The 25,875-nt window shown below is 35.0% G+C and overlaps 2 protein-coding genes across 9 annotated transcripts in view; one reads left to right on the top strand and one right to left on the bottom strand.

Annotated features, from left to right (window-relative positions):
* LOC149610608 (potassium voltage-gated channel protein Shaw-like) overlaps positions 1–25,875 on the top strand; it is a 519,915-nt gene that overhangs the window by 192,711 nt on the left and 301,329 nt on the right. The window lies entirely within an intron of this gene.
* On the bottom strand, positions 4,726–20,853 carry LOC149610620 (uncharacterized). 3 transcript variants are annotated; one of them, XM_089859360.1, is made up of 7 exons: positions 13,316–13,889; positions 13,158–13,219; positions 9,442–9,485; positions 8,614–8,726; positions 8,390–8,497; positions 8,238–8,315; positions 4,726–4,910 (listed from the first exon to the last, which is right to left on the bottom strand). In XM_089859360.1, the coding sequence occupies exons 2-7, from the start codon at positions 13,211–13,213 to the stop codon at positions 4,881–4,883; spliced, it is 429 nt and encodes a 142-aa protein (XP_089715486.1). In that variant the 5' UTR covers positions 13,214–13,219; positions 13,316–13,889; the 3' UTR covers positions 4,726–4,880. The 3 variants fall into 3 exon arrangements, with proteins under 3 accessions (XP_089715486.1, XP_089715485.1, XP_089715484.1); XM_089859359.1 differs by lacking the exons at positions 4,726–4,910; positions 13,316–13,889 and adding exons at positions 5,193–6,471; positions 18,701–20,853; XM_089859358.1 differs by lacking the exon at positions 4,726–4,910 and adding an exon at positions 5,193–6,471 and having other exon boundaries at positions 13,316–13,902.

Genomic DNA, 25,875 nt, shown 5'->3' with positions numbered 1-25,875 from the left:
AACCGTGAACTTTGAAATTAATGTAAGATAGAGACCGTCTGAACTTTTTTGTCTATTTTGCTGAAATGCCGAATTCTGAACCGTGAATTTTGGAAATGAAGTACAATGGAGACCGTCTGAACTTTTTTGACTATTTTGCTGAAATGCCGAATTCTGAACCGAAATTAATGTAAGATAGAGACCGTCTGAACTTTTTTGACTATTTTGCTGAAATGCCGAATTCTGAACCGAAATTAATGTAAGATAGAGACCGTCTGAACTTTTTTGACTAATTTGCTGAAATGCCGAATTCTGAACCGTGAATTTTGGAAATGAAGTAGAATGGAGACCGTCTGAACTTTTTTGACTATTTTGCTGAAATGCCGAATTCTGAACCGTGAACTTTGAAATTAATGTAAGATAGAGAATAATAAAAGCAGAATCTACTAAAATTATGAAATTGATGCTTATAATATTTGAAAAGGTGGATTTTTATTGAGAAAAAAATAGGAAAAGGTCCCATTTTATTTGTGTTGCAAATAAAGTAAGCATCTAAATTCTGAAAAAGGTGGATTTTAATTGAGAAAAATTTCAGAAAAGGTCTCATTTTATTTGAGTATAAAAATTTTGGAAAAAGCAAATTTTTGTTGAGAAAGCCTTGTTACTTAAAAACCAAATAGTGCCATTTCCCCAAAATATTGGTTTATTGTTTTTTTAGAAACTAAAATATCGCAAATGTAATGTTTCCAACTTCCCGCTTATATTCGCCTTTTCCTTATTTTTGGAATTTCTAAAATTTTCTTCACACAATAATTTGGAAATTTCTCAGATTACTTTACCAAAAATGAAAGGTTTTGGTAAATTCTGTATGTCCTAAAAATACCATAACTATAATTCTGTCGCCAGTCCTTGAAGTTCATTTAGTTGCCCTCCCCCCGGCATATTATCAATTCAGCATTTCAGCAAAATATTCAAAAAATTCAGACGGTGTCTATCTTACATTAATTTCCGTTCAGAATTCGGCATTTCAGCAAAATAGTCAAAAACGTTCAGACGGTCTCTATCTTGCATTAATTTCGGTTCAGAATTCGGCATTTTAGCAAAATAGTCAAAAAAGTTCAGACGGTCTCCATTCTACTTCATTTTCAAAATTCACGGTTCAGAATTCGGCATTTCAGCAAAATAGTCAAAAAAGTTTAGACGGTCTCTATCTTACATTAATTTCGGTTCAGAATTCGGCATTTCAGCAAAATAGCCAAAAAAGTTCAGACGGTCTCCATTGTACTTCATTTCCAAAATTCACGGTTCAGAATTCGGCATTTCAGCAAAATAGTCAAAAAAGTTCAGACGGTCTCTATCTTACATTAATTTCGGTTCAGAATTCGGCATTTCAGCAAAATAGTCAAAAACGTTCAGACGGTCTCTATCTTGCATTAATTTCGGTTCAGAATTCGGCATTTTAGCAAAATAGTCAAAAAAGTTCAGACGGTCTCCATTCTACTTCATTTTCAAAATTCACGGTTCAGAATTCGGCATTTCAGCAAAATAGTCAAAAAAGTTTAGACGGTCTCTATCTTACATTAATTTCGGTTCAGAATTCGGCATTTCAGCAAAATAGTCAAAAAAGTTCAGACGGTCTCCATTGTACTTCATTTCCAAAATTCACGGTTCAGAATTCGGCATTTCAGCATAATAGTCAAAAAAGTTCAGACGGTCTCTGTCTTACATTAATTTCGGTTCAGAATTCGGCATTTCAGCAAAATAGTCAAAAACGTTCAGACGGTCTCTATCTTGCATTAATTTCGGTTCAGAATTCGCCATTTCAGTAAAATAGTCAAAAAGTTCAGATGGTCTCCATTCTATTTCATTTTCAAAATTCACGGTTCAGAATTCGGCATTTCAGCAAAATAGTCAAAAAAGTTCAGACGGTCTCCATTGTACTTCATTTCCAAAATTCACGGTTCAGAATTCGGCATTTCAGCAAAATAGTCAAAAAAGTTCAGACAGTCTCCATTCTATTTCATTTTCAAAATTCACGGTTCAGAATTCGGCATTTCAGCAAAATAGTCAAAAAAGTTCAGACGGTCTTTATCTTACATTAATTTCAAAGTTCACGGTTCAGAATTCAGCATTTCAGCAAAATAGTCAAAAAAGTTCAGACGGTCTCCATTATATTTCATTTTCAAAATTCACGGTTCAGAATTCGGCATTTCAGCAAAATAGTCAAAAAAGTTCAGACGGTCTCCATTCTATTTCATTTTCAAAATTCACGGTTCAGAATTCGGCATTTCAGCAAAATAGTCAAAAAAGTTCAGACGGTCTCTATCTTACATTAATTTCAAAGTTCACGGTTCAGAATTCAGCATTTCAGCAAAATAGTCAAAAAAGTTCAGACGGTCTCCATTGTATTTCATTTTCAAAATTCACGGTTCAGAATTCGGCATTTCAGCAAAATAGTCAAAAAAGTTCAGACGGTCTCCATTCTATTTCATTTTCAAAATTCACGGTTCAGAATTCGGCATTTCAGCAAAATAGTCAAAAAAGTTCAGACGGTCTCTATCTTACATTAATTTCAAAGTTCACGGTTCAGAATTCAGCATTTCAGCAAAATAGTCAAAAAAGTTCAGACGGTCTCCATTGTATTTCATTTTCAAAATTCACGGTTCAGAATTCGGCATTTCAGCAAAATAGTCAAAAAAAAATCAGACGGTCTCCATTCTACTTCATTTCCAAAATTCACGGTTCAGAATTCGGCATTTCAGCAAATTAGTCAAAAAAGTTCAGACGGTCTCTATCTTACATTAATTTCGGTTCAGAATTCGGCATTTCAGCAAAATAGTCAAAAAAGTTCAGACGGTCTCTATCTTACATTAATTTCAAAGTTCACGGTTCAGAATTCAGCATTTCAGCAAAATAGTCAAAAAAGTTCAGACGGTCTCCATTGTATTTCATTTTCAAAATTCACGGTTCAGAATTCGGCATTTCAGCAAAATAGTCAAAAAAGTTCAGACGGTCTCCATTCTACTTCATTTCCAAAATTCACGGTTCAGAATTCGGCATTTCAGCAAATTAGTCAAAAAAGTTCAGACGGTCTCTATCTTACATTAATTTCGGTTCAGAATTCGGCATTTCAGCAAAATAGTCAAAAAAGTTCAGACGGTCTCTATCTTACATTAATTTCAAAGTTCACGGTTCAGAATTCAGCATTTCAGCAAAATAGTCAAAAAAGTTCAGACGGTCTCCATTCTATTTCATTATTTCAAAGTTCACGGTTCAGAATTCAGCATTTCAGCAAAATAGTCAAAAAGGTTCAGACGATCTCGTACTTTAATTTCAATGTTCACTGTTCAGAATTCGGCATTTCAGGAAAATAGTCAAAAAGGTTCAGACGATCTCTTACTTTAATTTCAATGTTCACTGTTCAGAATTCGGCATTTCAGCAAAATAGTCAAAAAGGTTCAGACAGTTTACGGTTTGGTAGGATGGGAGAATTTGATAGTAGGAATTCTACTATTTTCAGCAGTTCAGACGTTCAGACATTCAGCAGATTAGTCGATCCCACTTTCAATCGCGATTTTGGAAGTCCATCAGGCACTAGTAAACTAAATAGTTTTTGGCGAAACTTTGATGTCGGCGATTTTTAACACAAGCTCTATGGCCATTGTCATACTTTCCCTCTCATCCACAGTTGCCATTACCTATTCATCTGAGGGCTATACATGGTAGTTTTTACGTAACCGAAATTAATAAAATTGAACTCTATTTTCAATCAGGACCAGATGGTGTTAAATGTCCAAAAGATATATCGTTAATTTAACCATTCCTGTCTTACACTTCATAAATCAAATGGGAGTTTCTTGCTTTTTCATATCCTTATACATTTTCCATCATTTTATCAATAGGTGCCGATGCAGTAGCGCAGTTTGTTCTTCCCCAGTTTAACAATTTTCAGTAAATTAAAAAGTAAAATCGGTTAATAGTAACTGGACGTAACGAGCATGGTTAGTTATGAAGTGACATCCACTCGTTTTTGTGATGTCCACTTGCGCGCAAGGCGACAAGGCTTTCCAAAGACTATTCAAGGAGTGATGAAATCATGGAGATTTCCATGAAATTAATAGGGTTCATTAAAGGTTATTTAATTGATGTTTGAGAAGATAGGGTAGTACTTTCCATTGAAAGTGAAAAGGTCTTAAAGTTAAATTTTATTTATTTTTTAAATACGTTACAACAACGTAATAATTACCCTTCGACTCGAGGGAATTTTGAAATAATTCACTTCACATTATATATATCAGGAATGTATGGAGGGGCTGGAATGGCTAAGGGGGCTTTCCTTGTACCCTTGATGGTGGAAACATGAGGAGAGTCTTTTTTTTGTGAGAAGTGTAGCTCCTCCCCCTACGTCTGTTTAGCTGTCTACCGATGGCGAAAAATGTCATGACTCGTTAAAAAAGGCATGGCAGAAGTGACCTTTTAGACTTTTTAAAGTTAAATGCGCTGATTCGCCGCCGTTCGCGTTCATATTCGATTCTCTCAGCCTAGGCAGAGGACCTAGGGTAGAGGGTGGAGAATTATAGCAAATAAGTTTTTTTGGCAGCCAATGAATGAATGAAAATAATTTAACTGGTAAATACGATTTTTACGTCAGGCTATGACGTCACTAGCGTAAATTAAGCCACACCAGTTGTTTCCAAGATCATTTCACGCCGATTAGGATTTGACCTTAGCCATTCCAACCCCTCCATACATTCCTGTATATTTTATTCCACAACCTTACAGATAATTTTATCCCATATTTTTTACCCCAATTAATCCCATTAGGTAGTTTTTAATTTTATAACACACAATATATTTTCTGTTTCATTTATGCAATGAAATCGCTGATTTCTATCTAAAATTTAAGATTTACTGATATTTGATTGACATTTCTGAAATATAAATAAGAATTACATGATTAGAAAAGTAAATTATTCCACGAGGGAACCGCAGATAATAATAAAAACTATATGGGGAGGAAAAGCAAAAGAACCAATTTAAAAACAACTCGAGCAAACTGGAATCGAACCTATGTCCCTTGAAGTACTGCAGGGTGGCCGTGAACCACTGAGTTCAGCGGCCAAGTCAATTCAAACTGAGATCATTTGTGCTTAGCTAGGGCTCGGGGTTTTTTGGTCGATTTTTTCGAAAAATACGATTAACTACAAATAATCGAAAACTATTCAGAAGTTTATTCGTTTAAACAATTCAACAATTTTAGATGATATTTTTTGACATTGAATAATCTTAGTAAGATTTTAACCGACAAATGTATTCAATCGACAAAATTATTCGAAAAAAAGTGATGTAGAAAAAAGGGTCTTACTCTACATTCGGTTAAATTAAAAATATTTTCTATTATAAAATCCACATACTTTGAAGTCTAACTTTTAGCGTAATATTTTGTAATTTAAGCTTTGCAAAAAATATCCAAATCATTTTTTTGGAGTAGACTTTCGTCTGGAATATTGTCACTAATATTTTTTATTAGAATTTAACATGTATACGTTTTTCTCCGTATCAGTTATTTATGATCAGATCGCCAAACTCAATTATTGTTACAATCTTTTCGATAAAACCCAATTCCAAAAAGCCCTAGTTATTACGTTAGTGGACTCTATGGCAAAATACTTTCCTCCAAGCGCCAAAAGTGTATATCTGTGATATTTTTGCCAGGGATCTCGCGATACCGCTTACCGTATCGTCGAAATGGCGATACAAGCAACAACTATTAATGTTTAACATCAGAAGGGGATAATAGATAATGCTAGCTTTAATTCTAAAATGGATGTCTTCGATTCTTGGTGCGAAACCCATCCATATTATCTCAACATAAACGCCCTAGACTCGAACAAAGAAGTTTTAGTGTAATATAAAAGGGTTAAGGTAAAATGGGGAAGTGAAATAAAAAAATATTTGAGAATCACCAACATACCTATTTACCTAGATATGCAATAATTTCTCTTTATTGATAAGCAATTGCAGAAGTTAAAACAAAACACAGACAGACACTTCAGGCACAAAGCCTATCTCTCAGGAGAAGTAAAAATCCACTGGTTCCTACCGCCAACTATATTTCAGAAAGTCACACTCGAAACATATTTTGATCATTTACTTGAAAACGACTTCTCTATTCCGTTTTTATAAACTAACGATATCAATACTCACCCTATATTAACTTTGGAGATAGTTTCGTGGTACAGTGAAGTAAAGACTCAGTATCTCGCTTTATAAAACTATTAAATGTATCCAGTCTTTCGACTTCATACCCAATCTTCGTTACTCGTCCTTTATAAACTTTGACTACAGATTTTTCAGTTAAGAGAGGTTTTTCTCAAATAATTTATCAAAATTATATGATATTAATTATTTTTATCTGAAGTTACTTATTATTCTTCTAGTTGTATCGTTTTAAGAGACGTTTTTCCTAGAGTATGCCTCTTTCGCGAGTGTCTGAAAGACCATAAAATGGTGTAGTTAGATTGTTGATGTCAGTTAATAGAATAGTGGTCAGTACAGTTTTTCAGATATCCGTCAACTGTGAATACGATTCGGAAATTGAGAACCCTTTTGTTCAGATTAGGAAACTGCGAACGCGATCCCCTGAGGTGTAACAACAGGCAGACAGACTAACAAACACACAGGCAGATGAACACGTCGTGAACAGAACGTTCCAAAACAATCATCACTCGATGAAATAAAAATCTAGCCTCTATATTGGCTTCATGTGACTCCAATATTGTTCGACAGTTGTCCACTGTCGGTTAGATATTACACCAATATGCGCTTGATATTAGTCCAATATCGGTTAGAAATTGTCCAATGAGGGTTTGATTGATGTGTGAATAAAATCTTGACCATTTCTGGGTAATAATCGATCCCTTAATAGATGATTCTGGATCCAATTTTGGAAGAGGCTTCAAATCTGGCTTTTCGTTCGACCCTCCCTTTTTGGACACTAGTTACGTTATCCAAAAATAGATTAAAAACTGTGCTGTCTCAGAGTCAGCCGTTTGGATCCATTTACATCCGATTTTGGACAATATTTTTTAACAGTGTGCACGTCTTAGGAAATAGTCAAGTGCTAATAGAGTAGTGATGAGGGTACTATTTTTCGCGTATGTGATTCGGTTTAGTTTGTTTTCAAGTTCTCATGTTACCACACTTTGTGGTACACTTCTCTCGAAGAGAAGTATTATATACTTCTGATAGTATTGACAATCACAATGTTTTTATTGATAGTTCTTACCATTATCAGGTTTTTAAATACAATCATTTTTCAATGATTTAAACTTTGCGTTTTTTCGTTAATATATAGCTATAACAATTTAAAAATGATCAAAGTTTATCGTAAAAAATAATAATGGCGGTTACTCGTCCAAATACTAATCGATAAAAGAAACCAAAACCACATTTGTATCAAGAAACGTATGGATCATAATTTTTTATTCGAAATCGAATAAAAGGTATCGCAAAAAAGGTTTTTGGACTAAAATTCTTCTGATTATGTTAAAAATTTTAGTTTTTCGGAAAAAATACTTACGATTAATAATTGCATCACTCTACCTTTTTCCGAAAAAAATCGAGACGAAATACTTTTATATAATCTTCGTTTTACAAATTTTGGTATGTGAATATATTTGAATAATAGTTAACCGATCCCCGAGCCCTATGCTTAGCTCATTCCCTCATTATTCTATTTGTCTCTTGAAAACAAAATTAAGATGGATATATTCTTTTCAAAAGTCAGGGGTAAAATAAAGTCTGGTTTTTGAGCATCTTTTTACCTCTCCGAGTGACGATGACGTCACGGAGAGGTAATACACTGGACGTACCTGTGTGTGTGTGTTTCTGTCTGTCTGTGTCTGTCACCGCGTTCGCAGTTGGCAAATCGGAGCAAACGTGTTCGCAATTTCCGGACCGCGTTCGCAGTACACAGAAATTCCGAAAACTTCACTTCATTGCTTTATCTATCTTATCTAACGCCAATCATTAACTAGTTTATATTAAGAAGGAACATCCAGTTTTTGGGTCCAAAGACGTTAGACATGGCTTCAAACAAAAGGACTTTGGTGGACTGGTAACGTTGACGTCCTGTATAACGTCTTTGGACCTTACTTTTCAGCTCATTCTTTCCACTACTTCACAGTTTTCACTCGATTTCACTTTTAAACTTATAAAATGGCGATTTACCTTTGATCGTTTAAAACACAAGTTACCTTAAACTCTTTGGTAAACAACTTCGCTTTATCTTGAGATAGAGATCCAGTAGCGCAGTCTACCATTTCCCAGTAAAACTATTTTCAGTAAATTATAAAGTAAAAACGGTTAATATTAACTGGACATAATGAGCTTGGTTAGTTTTTAGTACCTCATCATTTTCATTTCCCCTTTCTACATAATCGCAAAGCCTTTGAAATGCCGGCCACTCCTGGTATAGATGATTTCCTGTGCACATGGAGACAAGGTTTTCCAAAGACTGTTCAAGGAGTGATAATATCATGGAAATTTCCATGAAATTAACAGGGTTCATAAAAGGTTATTTAATTGATGTTTGAGAAGCGTTTTAAATAAATTTTTTAGGGTCACACTTACGTATATCTTTCTGTCGGAACATTCATGTATTTCATTACATCTTTGAAAAATTAAGTCCGTAATTTTTTTAACACAAGGGACATCGTTCCAATTTTCTCCGTGGTTAGTTGCCTCTAAAAAGTTGTACGAGACTTTTACGAATTTCGTTATAAATATTGTGTCATAGATGACTTTTCTGGGCGATCGTAGCGACTTTGTCTAACATATTTTCTGAAGAACTTTCTTTTTCAAAAGTAGTTGTTAAAAGCAGAGTTATTTAAGATACCAATTTGTACAATCAAATGTATAGTTCACAATTTAAACGCATATCGCATTTTTCAACCAAAATATCAAAGTCAATGATAAATTTCTGGTTTTTCTCGGGAATTGCTTTTTCTTTAATGTATAAGATTTAACTTTAAGCAGCATGGAATTTTACTGTTTTTAAAGCTTACAATTTGGCTTGTGTAAATGAGGTTCATATTAAGTTTCTTTTAAATCTCCGCAATCTTATTTTAATGGAGTGTTAAAAGCGAAAATTTCCTCAAGCTAAACTTCGAACTCGGCCAACTTTTATTTCTGAACGATAAGCATAATAATAGATCCTCAATTTTTTAATGAAAACCGCGCCACTTAATTTTAATAAAATTTTGAACTCGAATCTTCTTAATTTCAACTCAACTGTGCAAAAATGTCCGATGACAAAATAATCAAGGCATTCTCGTTTTGAGCATTTGAGATGGTTTAATAAATTTAAATTTTTAGCATTATTCAAATGAGAATAAATAACTGGCTTTAATCGTGATAAAATTTAATCATGCACAAATGAACAATATAGACAAAACTTACTACATAGATCCAACACAAGCCGGAAACTTGATCCATAAACAAATTAATAAAAACTGTCATTGTAGACAAAGACTGGAAAGTGTAAAAGATAAGGTTTGAAAATGAATTGCCTGAAGTAACAGATATTAAAATTTTCACTTTTGAAGACATCATTATAAAACATCAATTATTTTAAAAAATTCTTATCTTACTTTTTTTCACAAATTTCATTTTCCCAAAATATTTTTCAGCAATATTTACCAACTATTTTGTCCTCAATAGTAGTGGTCACCTTGAAGGGTTTAAGGGATACTAGCTTGGTACTGGTTTTACTTACAACTAACATTTGATTCTAGGAGATTCAAATGCTTGGATATCTGAAAAGATTTCTCTTGAAGAGTTTAAATTTTTATATTTTGAAATTGAAAATATTGCGAAGCGGAAAATAATATAGGCCTTTTCTTTGTGATTTAGTTATTAGTGTCGAAAAGATCTGTAGATTGATCGTGATCTTTGAGAGCAACACAGCACGTTAATATTTAATACTTTGAAAGCTTTACAATTTAAGAATACGTTTTGTAAAGTTTTAATACGGTTTATATTTTGTAAGCTCTCAACGATTTTCTCACGTTTCTACCTAATTTTAAATTTTTGATAAAAAATAAAATGTAAAGCCGTAGTATTTTTAAAATAACGCGCATGTTCCTTTTTAAAATACTTTCCCGAAGTAATTTTGGTGAAAAAAAGTAAGATAAGAATTTTTTAAAATAATTGATGTTTTATAATGATGTCTTCAAAAGTGAAAATTTTAATATCTGTTACTTCAGGCAATTCATTTTCAAACCTTATCTTTTACACTTTCCAGTCTTTGTCTACAATGACAGTTTTTATTAATATCTGTCACTTCAGTCTTCATATTAATTAAAATTGTTTAGAAAATATGGAAGAAAAAGTCTTAGGGCGTTGCGCGTCCATCGGTAATTACCGGTCGTAGGTAATCTAGCTTAATTACCGGTCGTCGGTAATCTAGCTTAATTACCGGTCGTCGGTAATCTAGCTTAATTACCGGTCTTCGGTAATCTAGCTTAATTTCCGGTCGTCGTTAATCTAGCTTAATTACCGGTCGTCGGTAATCTAGCTTAATTACCGGTCGTCGTTAATCTAGCTTAATTACCGGTCGTCGGTAATCTAGCTTAATTACCGGTCGTCGGTAATCTAGCTTAATTACCGGTCGTCGGTAATCTAGCTTAATTACCGGTCGTCGGTAATCTAGCTTAATTACCGGTCGTCGGTAATCTAGCTTAATTACCGGTCGTCGGTAATCTAGCTTAATTACCGGTCATCGTTAATCTAGCTTAATTACCGGTCGTCGGTAATCTAGCTTAATTACCGGTCGTCGGTAATCTAGCTTAATTACCGGTCGTCGGTAATCTAGCTTAATTACCGGTCGTCGGTAATCTAGCTTAATTACCGGTCGTCGGTAATCTAGCTTAATTACCGGTCGTCGTTAATCTAGCTTAATTACCGGTCGTCGGTAATCTAGCTTAATTACCGGTCGTCGGTAATCTAGCTTAATTACCGGTCGTCGGTAATCTAGCTTAATTACCGGTCATCGTTAATCTAGCTTAATTACCGGTCGTCGGTAATCTAGCTTAATTACCGGTCGTCGGTAATCTAGCTTAATTACCGGTCGTCGGTAATCTAGCTTAATTACCGGTCGTCGGTAATCTAGCTTAATTACCGGTCGTCGGTAATCTAGCTTAATTACCGGTCGTCGGTAATCTAGCTTAATTACCGGTCGTCGTTAATCTAGCTTAATTACCGGTCGTCGGTAATCTAGCTTAATTACCGGTCGTCGGTAATCTAGCTTAATTACCGGTCGTCGGTAATCTAGCTTAATTACCGGTCGTCGGTAATCTAGCTTAATTACCGGTCGTCGGTAATCTAGCTTAATTACCGGTCGTCGGTAATCTAGCTTAATTACCGGTCGTCGGTAATCTAGCTTAATTACCGGTCGTCGGTAATCTAGCTTAATTACCGGTCGTCGGTAATCTAGCTTAATTACCGGTCGTCGGTAATCTAGCTTAATTACCGGTCGTCGGTAATCTAGCTTAATTATTGGTCATCGTTAATCTAGCTTAATTACCGGTCGTCGGTAATCTAGCTTAATTACCGGTCGTCGGTAATCTAGCTTAATTACCGGTCGTCGCTAATCTAGCTTAATTACCGGTCGTCGGTAATCTAGCTTAATTACCGGTCGTCGGTAATCTAGCTTAATTACCGGTCGTCGGTAATCTAGCTTAATTACCGGTCGTCGGTAATTTAGCTTAATTACCGGTCGTCGGTAATCTAGCTTAATTACCGGTCGTCGGTAATCTAGCTTAATTACCGGTCGTCGGTAATCTAGTTTAATTACCCTTAATTGGTAATCTAGATTAATTACCCTTAATTGGTAATCTAGATTAATTACCCTTAATTGGTAATCTAGATTAGTTGCCCTTAATTGGTAATCTAGATTAATTACCCTTAATTGGTAATTTAATTAGTAACCCTTAATTGGTAATTTAATTAGTAACCCTTAATTGGTAATTTAATTAGTAACCCTTAATTGGTAATTTAATTAGTAACCCTTAATTGGTAATTTAATTAGTAACCCTTAATTGGTAATTTAATTAGTAACCCTTAATTGGTAATTTAATTAGTAACCCTTAATTGGTAATTTAATTAGTAACCCTTAATTGGTAATTTAATTAGTAACCCTTAATTGGTAATTTAATTAGTAACCCTTAATTGGTAATCTAGTTTAATAACCTCTAATTGGTAGTCTAGTTTAATTAACTCTAATTGATAATTTATTTTAAGAACGTTTAATTGGTAAAGTACTTTAATTATTTAAATTCGTAATCTAGTTTATTTATCTTTAATTGGGAGTCTAGTTTATTTATCTTTAATTGGGAGTCTAGTTTAATTATCTTTTATTGGTAATCCAGAATAATTAGTAGGGAAAAGTTAAAATGTCCATTAAGCTAGTTTGAATTTGACTATATCCGCGACAATTTAGACCCGTGTGTTTTGATGGCGTCGCTGTAGCGGCCGCGTCAACGTCACTGCAACAATATTAAAGCCGTCTTATCTCACTATCGATAGGCCATTCCAACCAAAAGGCATTAAGAAGAAACAATCGGATTATTATGAGGCAACTATACGTTAAAAAAGGCCAACATTGGTCTCGCTGATATTTCCTAATAAAACAGTGTATAAATGCTAAAATATCGCAGATTGGGGTATTTTTAAAATTTAAAATTAAACATACTTAAAATTAATTTTTCTCAAAAACCTTAAAAATGGTCCTAGAAAAAGGTTTAAATTTTGATATAAAACCGTTCCCAAACGTAACAAACGAATATTTCATGTCAAAAAGGTGGCCACAAAATGGCTAAATTTGAAAAAAACTCCATGTTATTTCTATGGGAAAATTTAACTTTTTCACCAAAAGGGCTGATTAATTTTATGCAAATGAAAACCACCCTTAGCAACTTTATTTTTTATAAAATAAACTAATGAGTGGATCTTTTTGAAATTTTAACCACATATTGAGGGCCCGAATTGTAGTTCTGTGGAATTTTTTCAAAGCAGTTAATACGATACAAAAAAAGTTATAACCAATCAAAAAACCATCCTTATACATTGAAGTCGGTATGAGGTCTTATCTAAGAGAGCTATCGCTCTCATAGAATACTTTCGAATTGATTGAAGCCAGGAAAAATAAAACAATAACGCATTTCAGACCCATTTCAAACTAAAAAGAAATTGAGAATTTAACTTTATGTTGAAAAAAAGTACTTAAAAGAATTATGATTTTATGACACTCTCTCTCTACATTATCATAACTTACGTTATCAAGTGAAATGTTTAAAATGCTAAAGCTACGTGTATTACTATTATTTTATATGGCAGTTAAAGTTTAGTACATATTGTAATGTAATATTTTGTTCATAAAACCATGAGATTCTCGAAACAATACCTATTGTTCAATAATTTCATAGCAGTTATAATTCTTTTGAAAATAAATAGTATATTGTTATACACCATGTCATTCTGTTCAGAAGAATGACCAGTATTAATGTTTTCAATGCAGACCTATCATTATTAACTGCGAAAAACCGTAATCCCTGATAAAATTGCGAGATCATGAAAAACCTGATCAAATTGCGAGATCATGAAATCCCTGATAAAATTGCGAGATCATGAAATCCCTGATAAAATTGCGAGATCATGAGAAACCTGATCAAATTCCGAGATCATGAAAAACCTGATCAAATTGCGAGATCATGAAAAACCGGATCTAATTGCGAGATCATGAATAACTGATCAAATTGCCAGATCATGAAATCCCTGATAAAATTGAGAGATCATGAGAAACCTGATCAAATTGCGAGATCATGAAAAACCTGATCAAATTGCGAGATCATGAAATCCCTGATAAAATTGCGAGATCATGAAATCCCTGATCAAATTGCGAGATCATGAAATCCCTGATCAAATTGCGAGATCATGAAAAACCTGATCAAATTGCGAGATCATGAAAACCCTGATCAAATTGCGAGATCATGAAAACCCTGATCAAATTGCGAGATCATGAAAAACCTGATCAAATTGCGAGATCATGAAAAACCTGATCAAATTGCGAGATCATGAAAACCCTGATCAAATTGCGAGATCATGAAAAACCTGATCAAATTGCGAGATCATGAAAAACCTGATCAAATTGCGAGATCATGAAAAACCTGATCAAATTGCGAGATCATGAAATCCCTGATAAAATTGCGAGATCATGAAAAACCTGATCAAATTGCGAGATCATGAAATCCCTGATCAAATTGCGAGATCATGAAATCCCTGATCAAATTGCGAGATCATGAAAAACCTGATCAAATTGCGAGATCATGAAAACCCTGATCAAATTGCGAGATCATGAAATCCCTGATCAAATTGCGAGATCATGAAAAACCTGATCAAATTGCGAGATCATGAAATCCCTGATAAAATTGCGAGATCATGATAAACCTGATCAAATTGCGAGATCATGAAAAACCTGATCAAATTGCGAGATCATGAAAAACCTGATCAAATTGCGAGATCATGAAAACCCTGATAAAATTGCGAGATCATGAAATCCCTGATAAAATTGGGAGATCATGAAATCCCTGATAAAATTGCGAGATCATGAAAACCCTTGATCCTTTGTTATTGCACCAAATGATCTCGAAATGATTGAAGCCAGAATAAAGGAAATAACAACACATTTCAGATCCATATTTCAACCTAAAAAGAAATAGTAAACTTTAGTTTCTGTAGAAAAAACTACTTAAAAGATAAAAGATTTTGATCTTCAAACCGCTACAGTCTCTATTATTATGACCATAAGTTTACGATAAGTTATAAACTTATGTTATGACTTACGTTATACAATGACAAGTTTAAAATGCTAAAACTACGTGTATTATTACTATTTTATAGGACAGTTTAAGTTTAATTCATATTGTTATCTGTAATTTCATATTTTGATCATAAAACCACGAGAGTCACTATACATTATTTACGAGTGATGGTTTAAAATGTTACGTGTTATTAGAAAACTAATATATTATTGTATGTAAGCAGAAGTGAGATGAGACCAGAAGTATTGAGCTAACCAAGTACTTCACTCGGCGAAAGTGAATATTCTTGATAACACAAGAACGGTTGGCCCTCTAGTAGTGGTTTCTGAATTTTCCCTCCAAAACGTGAGACGCTCGTGGCGGTAGCGGCCGAACTAGATTCAAGCAGCCACGTCCGTGTTCCGTTGTTTGAGGTTGAGGGGAAGGGGGTAGGAAATGTTTTTGGAACTCGACCAATTTTTTCTCAGTAGTGTAGGCGCGTGGGAAGCGGCATATAATCCTCAAATTTGTTCACTAGTGCCAGGATCTACTGTCAATGCTAGAGCCCTTCACTTCTAGTCTCATCTCACTTCTGATGTAAGGTATGACTGCCCGAATTAATTTCATCGCAGTCGTATTTCTTTTGAAAAGAAATATTATCTTGTCATATACTATGTCATTCTGTCCAGAAGAATGGCCAGTATTTAATGTTTTCCTCGCTGACCTAAACAAACCTAAGACTATTAAAAGAACAACAAAAGACTATTAAAAGAACAACAAAATCATAAAGAAAAAGTACCAAAAAATTGTCCGCTAATTATTTTTTTTTAAATGCGACGTGTCCTCAGAAAATGACGATAGCCAAAGGATCTAATTTTATTTTCGATTTCGAAATAACAAAATATAGCTCATTAAGATCAAGTTTTCATAGTTTCATATATTTGAAACTATCAATACCTAATGTAAGTTGAAATTATATATTGCTATCCCTGAAGGGCCTATTTTCTTGGAAAAACTGCAAAAAATTAATATATACATATATATATATATATATATATATTAATTTTTTTTAAATAATTAATGTTTTATAATCATGTCTTCAAAACTGAAAATATTAGAAATTTACAATGCTAAAGCTACGTGTATTATTACCATTTTATAGGGCAGTTTAAGTTAACTGCATATTGTTTTCTGTAATGTCTTGTTTTGATCATAAAACCACGAGAATCCCTCCACATTATTTTCGAGTGAAAATTTTAAAAGCTAAGTTTTATTAGTTTTAATATTCAAACTTGAAAGAATATGAATATATTGCTATCTGTAACGTCACAGTCACTGTTCGAATTAATACAGAGTATTCATTAATTTCATAGCAGTCGTATTAAAAGTGAAAAGGTCTTAAAGTTAAAATTTATTTCTTTGACTTCTTTAAAAAAAAAACACTTTACAATAGCGTAATAATTACCCTCCAGCTCGAGAGAGTTTTGAAATAATTCACTTCACGTCAAAATATATAATTTTATTCCATAACCCTACAGATAATTTTATCCCATGACTTACCACATTTTTTATCAAATAGCCCATTAGGTATTTTTTAATTTTATAACACACAATATATTTCATATATCATTTTTGAAATGAAATCACTGATTTGTATCGAAAATTTAAGAATTACCGGCAGTTGCTTGACATTTCTGAAATATAAAAAAATTACATGATCAGAAATGCAGATTATTCCACGAGGGAACGACTTGTGTAATAACAAAAACTATATCGGAAGGAAAAGCAAAAGTACTTAATTAAAAACTGCGCAAGCAAATGGATAATTCTGTATAAACATGAATTGAACGTATGTCCCTTGTGGTGCTGCAGGGTGGACCGTGAACTACTGGGTTCAACGGCCATGTCAACTACACCAGAGATAATTTGAGCTATAGCTCATTCCCTGATTATTTTATTTGTCTCTTGGAAAAAGAAGATAAACATAAGGGGGTTAAATAGAGTCTGGTTTTAGAGCATGGTTTTTTCTTAAGAAGAGACATCCAGTTTTTGGTTCCAAAGACGTTAGACATGGCTTCAAAACAAAGGACTTTGGTGGACTGGTAACTTTGACGTCCAATCTAATGTCTTTGGACCTACCTATCGGTAGTTTCGTCTTAACTCTGTATCTCGAAATGGAGTCTGTATCTTAAGAGGAGCGGTAAGGGAACCAGTTTTTAGCGCACGCGAACCGATCACAGTCTGAGGTGAAATTCATGGTCACTTTTGAAAAAAGATTGTTGTCCAATACGGTATTTACGAGTGGTATTTCTGTGGGCGCTTCCATATCCTGTCGGTAAGCCTTGCATGTGCCTTTTGAAAGTGGCTAACATTCCTCGTTGTTGGTCGAGCTTCATGAAATTTTACATTTCATGGATCCGTGGCGCAAACGACCATGGGCTACTCCAAGCCAGTCTCTCGAGCAGATCGAGACGCGGGGAGAGACAAGTTACTGCTTCACTTAAATTACATATTCTGTGATCTAGCCCCCTTTGAATAGTCTATAGAATATATGGGCGTTCTTTTTAAGTTTTTAATTTTCAGATCATGGTTTCCTTCCCTTATGGCGAGTTTTTTTTACACTAATGCAATATTAATTTACGCGTGATCGTTTAAAACACAATTTACCTGAAACTCTTCGGTCCACAGCTTCAATTTATCTCTAGGTGCCCATCCTACAGCGCAACTTGCTTTGGTCAAGGAAAACTATTTTCAGTAAAATATTTACGTCAAAACGGTAAGTAGTAGCGGGACGCAATGAGCATGGTTTGTTTTCTTCACATATTTATATTCATTTACGTCTTCTATATAATCGCAAACCTTTCGAAATGGAGTCCACTCGTCCCGGTGATGTCGAAATGTGCACATGTCGCTAAGGCTTTCAAAAGACTATTCAAAGAGTGGTAATATCATGGAAGTTTCCATGAAATAATCGGGGTTCATAGAAAGTTATTTTATTGATGTTTGAGAAGCGTTTTAAATAGATATTTTTAGGGGCACAGGCTCGCACCTCGCGGATTTTGGAACCTCGACGTTCTTCTACGTAGTTCCGAAATATTAAGTCCGCAATTTCTTTTACACATGGGACATCGTTCCAATTTTCTCCATGGTTAGATGCTTCTACAAAGTTGTACAAGACTTTTACGTATTTTATTATAAATATTGTGTTATGGATGACTTTTATGGGCGATCGTAGCGACTTTTCTAACATATTATTTGAGGAATTTTCTTTTTCAAAAGTAGCTATTAAAAGTTGAGTTATTTAAAATACCAATTTGTACAATCAAATGAAATTCACAATTTTAACGCGAAATCGCATTTTTCCAACCAAAATATCAGAGTCAATGATAAATTTCTGGTTTTACTTGGACTTTACTTTTTCATTCCTGTAAGATTTAACTTAAAGCAACATGGAATTTTACTCTTCTTAAAGCTTATAATTTGGCTTGTGTAAATGATGTTCATGTTATGAAAGTTTCGTTCAAATCTTCGTAATTTTATTTTAATCGAAATTTCCACAAGCTAAACTTCAAACTCAGCCAACTTTTATTTCTGTAAGATGTGCATTGCAGCATTTGTATAGTAAGAGATTGCCAATTTTTATAATAAAACCGCGTAACTTAATTTTAATGAAAGTTTAAATTTGGATCTTTTTCACGTTCAAATTAGTTTTGCAAAAATATCAGAGTACAAATGTTTCTAAGAATTCTCTTTTTGAGCATTACATATGGTCTTAGAATCTTTCAAGTAAGAATAAATAACTAACTTTATCGTGATTACGAAATATTCATGCATAAATGAACAGTACAGATAAAACTTACTACATAGTTTTAACGCCAACAAGTACCGATCCCCTGTTAATCCACTAAATGATCTCGAACTGACTGAAGCCAGAACAGAGAAAATAACAACACATTTCAGATCCATTTCAACCTAAAAGTAAATACTAAACATAAGTTTCTGCAGAAAAAACTACTTAAAAGATTTGATTATCAGACCGCAACACACTATATTATTATGACTTACGTTATCAAGTGAAACGTTTAAAATGCTAAAGCTACGGCGTATTTTTACTACTTTATAGGGCAGTTTAAGTTTAATACATATTGTCATCTGTAATTTCTTATTAAGATCACCAAAATCTCTCTCACACATTAATTAAAAGTGAAAGTTTTAAAGGCTACGTGTTATTAGTTTCAATATGCAAACTTGAATGAATATGAATATAATTGCTATCTGTTATGTCAGGCTGTTCGAATGAATTCGTGTTGTTCATTAATTTCAGCGCAGTCGTATTTCTTTTGAAAATAAATTTAATCTTCTATATCATTCTGTTCAGAAGAATGGCCAGTATTTAATGTTTTCCTCGCAGGGAGTTCTATTTTCATTCTAAGACATATAAACTGCAAAAAACCGTAATGTCTGATACAATTGAGAGATCATGAAATCCCTGACATAAACAAACCCAATTACTATCTACAGCAAATAACGGTTTACTATAATTTACTAATTTATTAAAATCATTCAATCATTTTTCGTTAATTTAAAAGTACTCCGAACCTCAATTTCGCTGTAGTTTCTGAGTTATTTGATGCGCTGGCCCACTAAAAGTCCCATACTTTTACTATGGGACGCTAAGCCTAAAATATGTTATTGTTTTCTTTAAAATTACTTCAGGGTGTGGCTTCTGATTATCTAGAAGGTTCTACCGGTCCTCTAGAATAAAAATATACAGTTTCTATATGGAAAGCTAACCCTAAGAAAGTGTGAATTTTTCGTTCAACATCACAAACGGGCCTAAGGTTTTACCTACACGGGTCTATCGGCTTTGCAGAATTAAAAAGAGGTAAAAATGTTTAGCTTGTATGTATGTAAGGAGTAACCTCTGGAACAAGTAAACCGATTCTAAAATGACTTTCACCAATAAAAAGATCAAGTTTTCTTAATTTCAAATTTCGAACTATCAATACCTAAAGCAAGGGCTACGTTTTATAAGTTTCATTATACAACCTTGAAAGAATATGAATATATTGCTATCTGTCTGTTCGAATTAAAACGTGTACGTGGTTTTTAATTTCAGCGCAATCGTATTTCTTTTGAAAATAAATTTTACCCTGTTATATCCTATGTCATTCTGTTCAGAAGAATGGCCAGTATTTAATGTTTTCCTCGCAGACCTAGACAAGCGAGTTTTATCTCCACCCAAAGACCTATAAACTGCGAAAAACCGTAAACCCTGATAAATTTGCAAGATCATGAAATCCCTGATAAAATTGCGGGATCCTAAAATCTCTGATAATATTGCGAGATCATGAAATCTCTGACGAAATTGCGAAATGACGAAAAGTTCTAACACCTATAACTGGGAAGGGAGCAGTCATTCCCTTCAAAAGAATGCCTAGTATTTAACACGAAATATCTGATAAACTTCCAAAATCATGAAAATTTCTAATTCTTTCGAGATTCCGATATTTTGAAGAAATCGTGAAATCCCGCAGGGTGACGGCAGAAGACAACTCTAAGACCTATTAACTTGGAAAATCCATATTATCTGATAGAATTGCTACATTACGAATAACCGAAATTGATAAAATTAACTCTATTTCTATCAGCACCATACGGTTTTAAATAGACGAAAAATGTATCGTAGATTTAACCATACCTGATCTAACACTTCATAAATCAAATGGGAGTTAGGTTGCTTATTCATACCCTTGATTCTCTATACATTTTCTTGATAATTATATACTTCTTCATTTTATCAATAGGTGCCGATGCAGTAGCGCAGTTTGCTCTTCCCCAATAAAACAATTTTCAGTAAATTAAAATGTAAAATCGGTTAATAGTAACTGGACGAAACGAGCATGGTTAGTTTTAATTACCCTCTTATTTTCACCTCTGTCTTCTATATAATCGCAAAGTTTATGAAGTGAAGTCAACTCGATTTTCTGATGTTCACTTTTGAGCAAGGCGACAAGGCTTTCCAAAGACTATTCAAGAAGTGATAATATCATGGAGATTTCCATGAAATTAACAGGGTTCATGAAAGGTTATTTAATTGATGTTTGAGAAGATTTTTATTATGGTAGTGCTTTCCATTGAAAGTGGAATCGTCTTCAAGTTAAACTTTATTTCTTTGAATTCTTTTTTCAAATGCTTTACAATCGATTTTGATATCTGTCGACTTCTTTAAAATTACTTTGACGTTCAATTGTATAAGACAGCGTCTGACCACAAGGAAGGACGGGAGTCTTGATTCATTTATAAGAGCGCAACTCAATCTTGTTTCATATTTTTTCGAGGACTGGAGACTAGAGTGTTTGCCCAAAGATTGGCATTTATACACTAGAGATTTGGCGAAGGAGAGTATCCTAATCATATCCGGGCAAATCTTGAAGGATACAATGAAGATCTGAAGAGAATGATGTTGACCCAGAAGGCGCCTACCGTCACTACCTCGTATTACCAAAGGACATTTATTAAAAGGGACTAGCAATCACGAGTACTATGTTCTTTTTTTTCAAAGGACATCGATTTTGTACTTGTGGGTAAATACGCCTTATTAGGCCTACTTCCTATTAGGTTTAGAAGTCTTAGGGGAAATAAAGTGTCTAGCAGACAACGAATGATATATATCCTCTCGCAATCAAAATATCATTCGATCATGAATAACTTTTAAGGTAAATTCATAACATATATTCCATAAGTTTGTCACTGGTTACTAACAGTTGGCATGAAGTGGCCAAGGTTGAACGTCATAGATTCTCGTAAAGCGACGCCTGGTGAATCGCTGTCAAAGGCTTAGTCCACACTTAATAGGAAGATGGACTTCAAAACCGACTGTAGTCAATTCTCGCGTCATTCTTGAACTATAGCTCTAAGTTGGTTTAGCCATGGATAGGTATAAATTCTACGTATTATGAATTCCCAACGCTAACCTTCCACAAAGCATTTCACTTAGGCGCCAGTTCAGCTGAGAAAAAAAAGATGACTTTCAATCCCCCCCCCCGGCCTTGTGAGGGAGAAAGAAGTTCTATTTTCTCCCATGGTGCCAGGATGGAGAGCCACAGTTCCTTTTCCCCACGAGACCTAGCTTTTTCCGACTCAATTTAGAGCCACCTCACATCCGCGAGTGTATTGCGTATTTGGTGGCCAGCATTTTAGAATAGTTCGGAATCCATAATACAAAGTATTTATACATATCCATGGTTTAACAGAGGCTTGCATAAAAATAACAACGCGAAAGGGTTGTCATTTCTGCCAGATAATACAATGATTGAGCTGCAAATATTAGAATTTCACGTTGAGTAAATATTTCCTTTTGTAGCTCTAGATAAACATACTGTGTAAAAGCTAATCATTTATGTATAAGTTAGATCAGGAGAGCAATTTTACGTGGCGAATACAAACACAATTCTCGTGATGATTCTGCTATATTAATTACTGGGAAGTTACGGAACGCATTGACTTCGAGGTATGAAGTATAAAATATAATATACTCAACGTAAAATGATAAAATTTCCCACTTCTCTGACTCGCTATTTCGACTTTTGACCAAAGGAGAGATATATCTCTTTTAATAAAGCCACTATCAAAGGGAAGAGAGCCTTGCAACTAGCCAGGGTGAAACCAGAAATATTGCGGGTTAAATATATTCTTCAGCTGTTACATTATCGCCGCTTAGTTGATCGAAAGAAAAAGTGGCTACAAGCCTGACAGGGCGGTCGCCCTAGTCCGCTTCTAAACCGAGTCTAAGGGGTCACTGGAGAAAAGCCATAATACCCCTGAGACCCCGACGCTACTTTTAACGATTGGTCGAATACGAGCTCGACCTTTCAGGGTTCGCCGGAGTCAGCGTCCGGGCAATGGGTGAAGGATCGGTAGACGAGGCACCAGCGCAATAGGATTGAGAGAGAGAGTTCCTAATACCAGCTGGGCCATTCGACCCTAACTGCCACGACCCACATAAAAGCAATGGAAAAATACAAGGAATCTATCCTTCACCCTTCAAAGTGGTTTGACGTTTCTTACGAATACCACGTTGCAACCTAGCTCTCGTTACGTTTAGCAGCCAATGAAAAACCTGACCTCTGATGAAAGAGACGTTTTGAGGGTGCAATACTGTGCTAGTTAAATTTGGTTTTGTATCGATTTTTTACGTCTCATGTCAATGAAATTAACGCAAAATCGTTCGAATTTGCGACCAAGTGAAACGCCTTTTTTTGAACCAGAACTTAGCAGTTGACCATGTAGGATTTATAATTCCAGTTCACAAGAGATTGTTCAAATGCCTCTGTATCTATTGAAAGCGTCAATTGGAACGAACCATATTAAAATTTCGGGAAGGCTGAAAAGATAAGTCTGATTCTGAAAAGATGTTGGGCCCTGGCATAGTGGCACTTTTGCAGGCAGGCACGCTTGGCCGGAATTAATCCATGGTAGGGTAACGTCTGCGGGATTAATCGCTAGACCCGCGGAGCTTCCGGCCAGATGAGGGTGGGTGTTAGCTCCAAGAGCTATGCATGACCTAGCTTTTGAAAATTTGTTCCCGCATATCTGCAGTGAGTGAGTTAGGGCCTTGAAGTAATCAAGTAAGTCGACTCGCTTTCTCTGAGAATTTTCCATAACATTGGCGGAAAGGAGGCTAGACACCAAAAAAAGGTTCATTACTTGATGTAAATAGTAAATTTACGGCCGATAATTGTCGACAATTTTACAAAAATAAAGCTATTTGATCAAGCGTTTTCAAGAGAAACAAGGTGCCCCAGCAGAAAGGACACTCGTGCGGGATATGTAAGATAATAAAAATTTAAACAATAGGGGCTAAAAAAGCGAGCATTAGATAAAAAACTCTTTGCTAGACTCCATACCTCCAGTTGTGAACTTGTGAGAGTCTAATAAATATTAACAGTAGAACTCGCAGCAGACAACTCCTTCTAAAGACTTAAGCTATCCACTAGCACCATCGCGCGCCACCATCCTTAACCCACCGCACCAACGCGTGCTTCGGAGGAGGCGGAGTCTATTTATCCTTTCTTGCGGCTTCAGCTAGATTGCGTTCTGGTGGAGTCACCAAATAAGTGTTTACTTTAAAAAATCGAAATCGCAATGATGGGGATGAAAAGCCCGAACACACGGTATTCCTGTCGCCATGCATTGCCAAAGCTACGCTAGAGAGACCTTGAAAACCGGGACCAATACCTCGTGCGAGGGGGGGATTCTCCCCCGCACGAGTAAAAAGAAGTTAAGGTATTGTAAGAACTAAGAAAGTATACTTTGTTTAAGCGTTTTTGCGAACAGATGTTTAGAATTTAATTGATTTTAAAAACAACGATTTTTTTAAGTGCACAAGAAAATTATTTTAATTAAAAAAACTCGATAGGATGATGGTTCAATAACGTGACCGAAACTAGTCGAGTTTTTAATTAAAATAATTTTCTTGTGCACTTGAAAACATCGTTGTGTTTGAAATCAATCAAGTTATCTTGCGCAATGTGCTTAAACACGTTTAGAAATTAAATTAATATTATTTTACGCATATTTGAGAGTGATTGCTGTAATTTCGTGTAATGGACTTCAACTATTATATAGAGTAACTTCTTTCCCATATATGGCAACGTCATATCCTTCTCTCTCTTATCTTAGTGGTACCCCCTTCCGGGGGCCAATAGTATTCTCTCTTACAAAGCTGCCCCCAACGTTGGGGATACGCAGTTCACTCACCCACTCTACCGAAATTACTTTATATAATATGAGTATACAGTATCTGTTCTTGGCAGCTTCATAACTTGTCTGAACCTATTATGTTTGCAAACCTAGTCTGACCTCTTCGTTTGCAAGATTGGAACTCTTTCTTTCAATTCTCGTGCTATAATCTCCTCGAGTTAGTTACTCCCAGCGTTAGGGTTAGTAGGGAAACGCAATGGAATCTCGCACAATGAGATTATTCACGAAGCAATAGGCACGAGAAAGCGTATAGCTTCAGCCCCTTTTAAGAAAACGATCGCCTAGCTTCCGTAGCAAACTAATTTTCTCTTCGTCTCTCTCGTTTTCGCCCTCCGGAGAAAGCCAAGAATTTAGGACTAATTAGAATTTTACATCATGGGTTGATGTAATTACGGAAACGCTTTTCGGTAGCGAACGTGAGTCGCCAACGTCCGAGGTTCCCTCGAGTTAGGGTTAAGGCCATCGTCATTCCCTCAAACATCTCTCTATCTCTCTGCGTCACCCGACCGAGCATCTCGGTTGCTTTTACTCAATTCGCCTCATACGAATTTAAGTCACCAAAAATATATAAAAGAGAATGGACGAACGGACTTCCAAAATGATTTTAAAACGCCTATAAACGAAATCCTTTTCTCATTCGCGCCCAATTTAAGATTTGTTTCGGGCCGGCTATTTTCAAAATTGCATGCCGGGAAATATTTTGAGGAAAAGCCGAGATGATACGGAATGTAGTTAGTCATCAAAATCCAAATCAAAATTATGAAAACTCCAAAGTGTAAAAGGATTATGACTCGCTTATGATAAATGACGGAGCTAATAAAAGGCCAATCGAACTATATAAGACAGATTTATGATACATAAATAGGGGGAAGCACGCATCAAAGGGGGTTTCCTCGAGGCGTCGCGTTGTGGTTGTTTTTTTTTTTCGCGCCTTTCCAGAATTGCGTTTTTGGCGGGAAGTCGCTGATTAATACACTTCCACGAAACTATTTTCTGATCTCTTTGTCTGTCCAGATTGAACGACTTTAGTTAGATTTAGGACCGTGTGGTGTAGCGTGTAAGAACATTTCTCTGCATAACTTGGCTCTCTCCGATTGGATGAATTAAATTTTCTCGATGCAAACCGTGTTTTTCAAGGAAATGGACTAGCTTAAGCTGGGGATACGTACAATACTTCTCCTATTTACTGCTGATATTGCATAGTGGTGTACTTTTAGAGAATCAGGTTACCTATGCGAATAAACCAATTTTGTATCCATGATAATAACAT

This window comes from Phalangium opilio, unplaced genomic scaffold (assembly GCF_054372755.1).
Source record: "Phalangium opilio isolate 3A_F unplaced genomic scaffold, DU_Popi_V2 ptg000329l_1, whole genome shotgun sequence".
NCBI lineage: Eukaryota > Metazoa > Arthropoda > Arachnida > Opiliones > Phalangiidae > Phalangium > Phalangium opilio.
The sequence above is the reverse complement of the archived record's forward strand: the minus strand, read 5'-3'. Positions and strand labels throughout refer to the sequence as shown.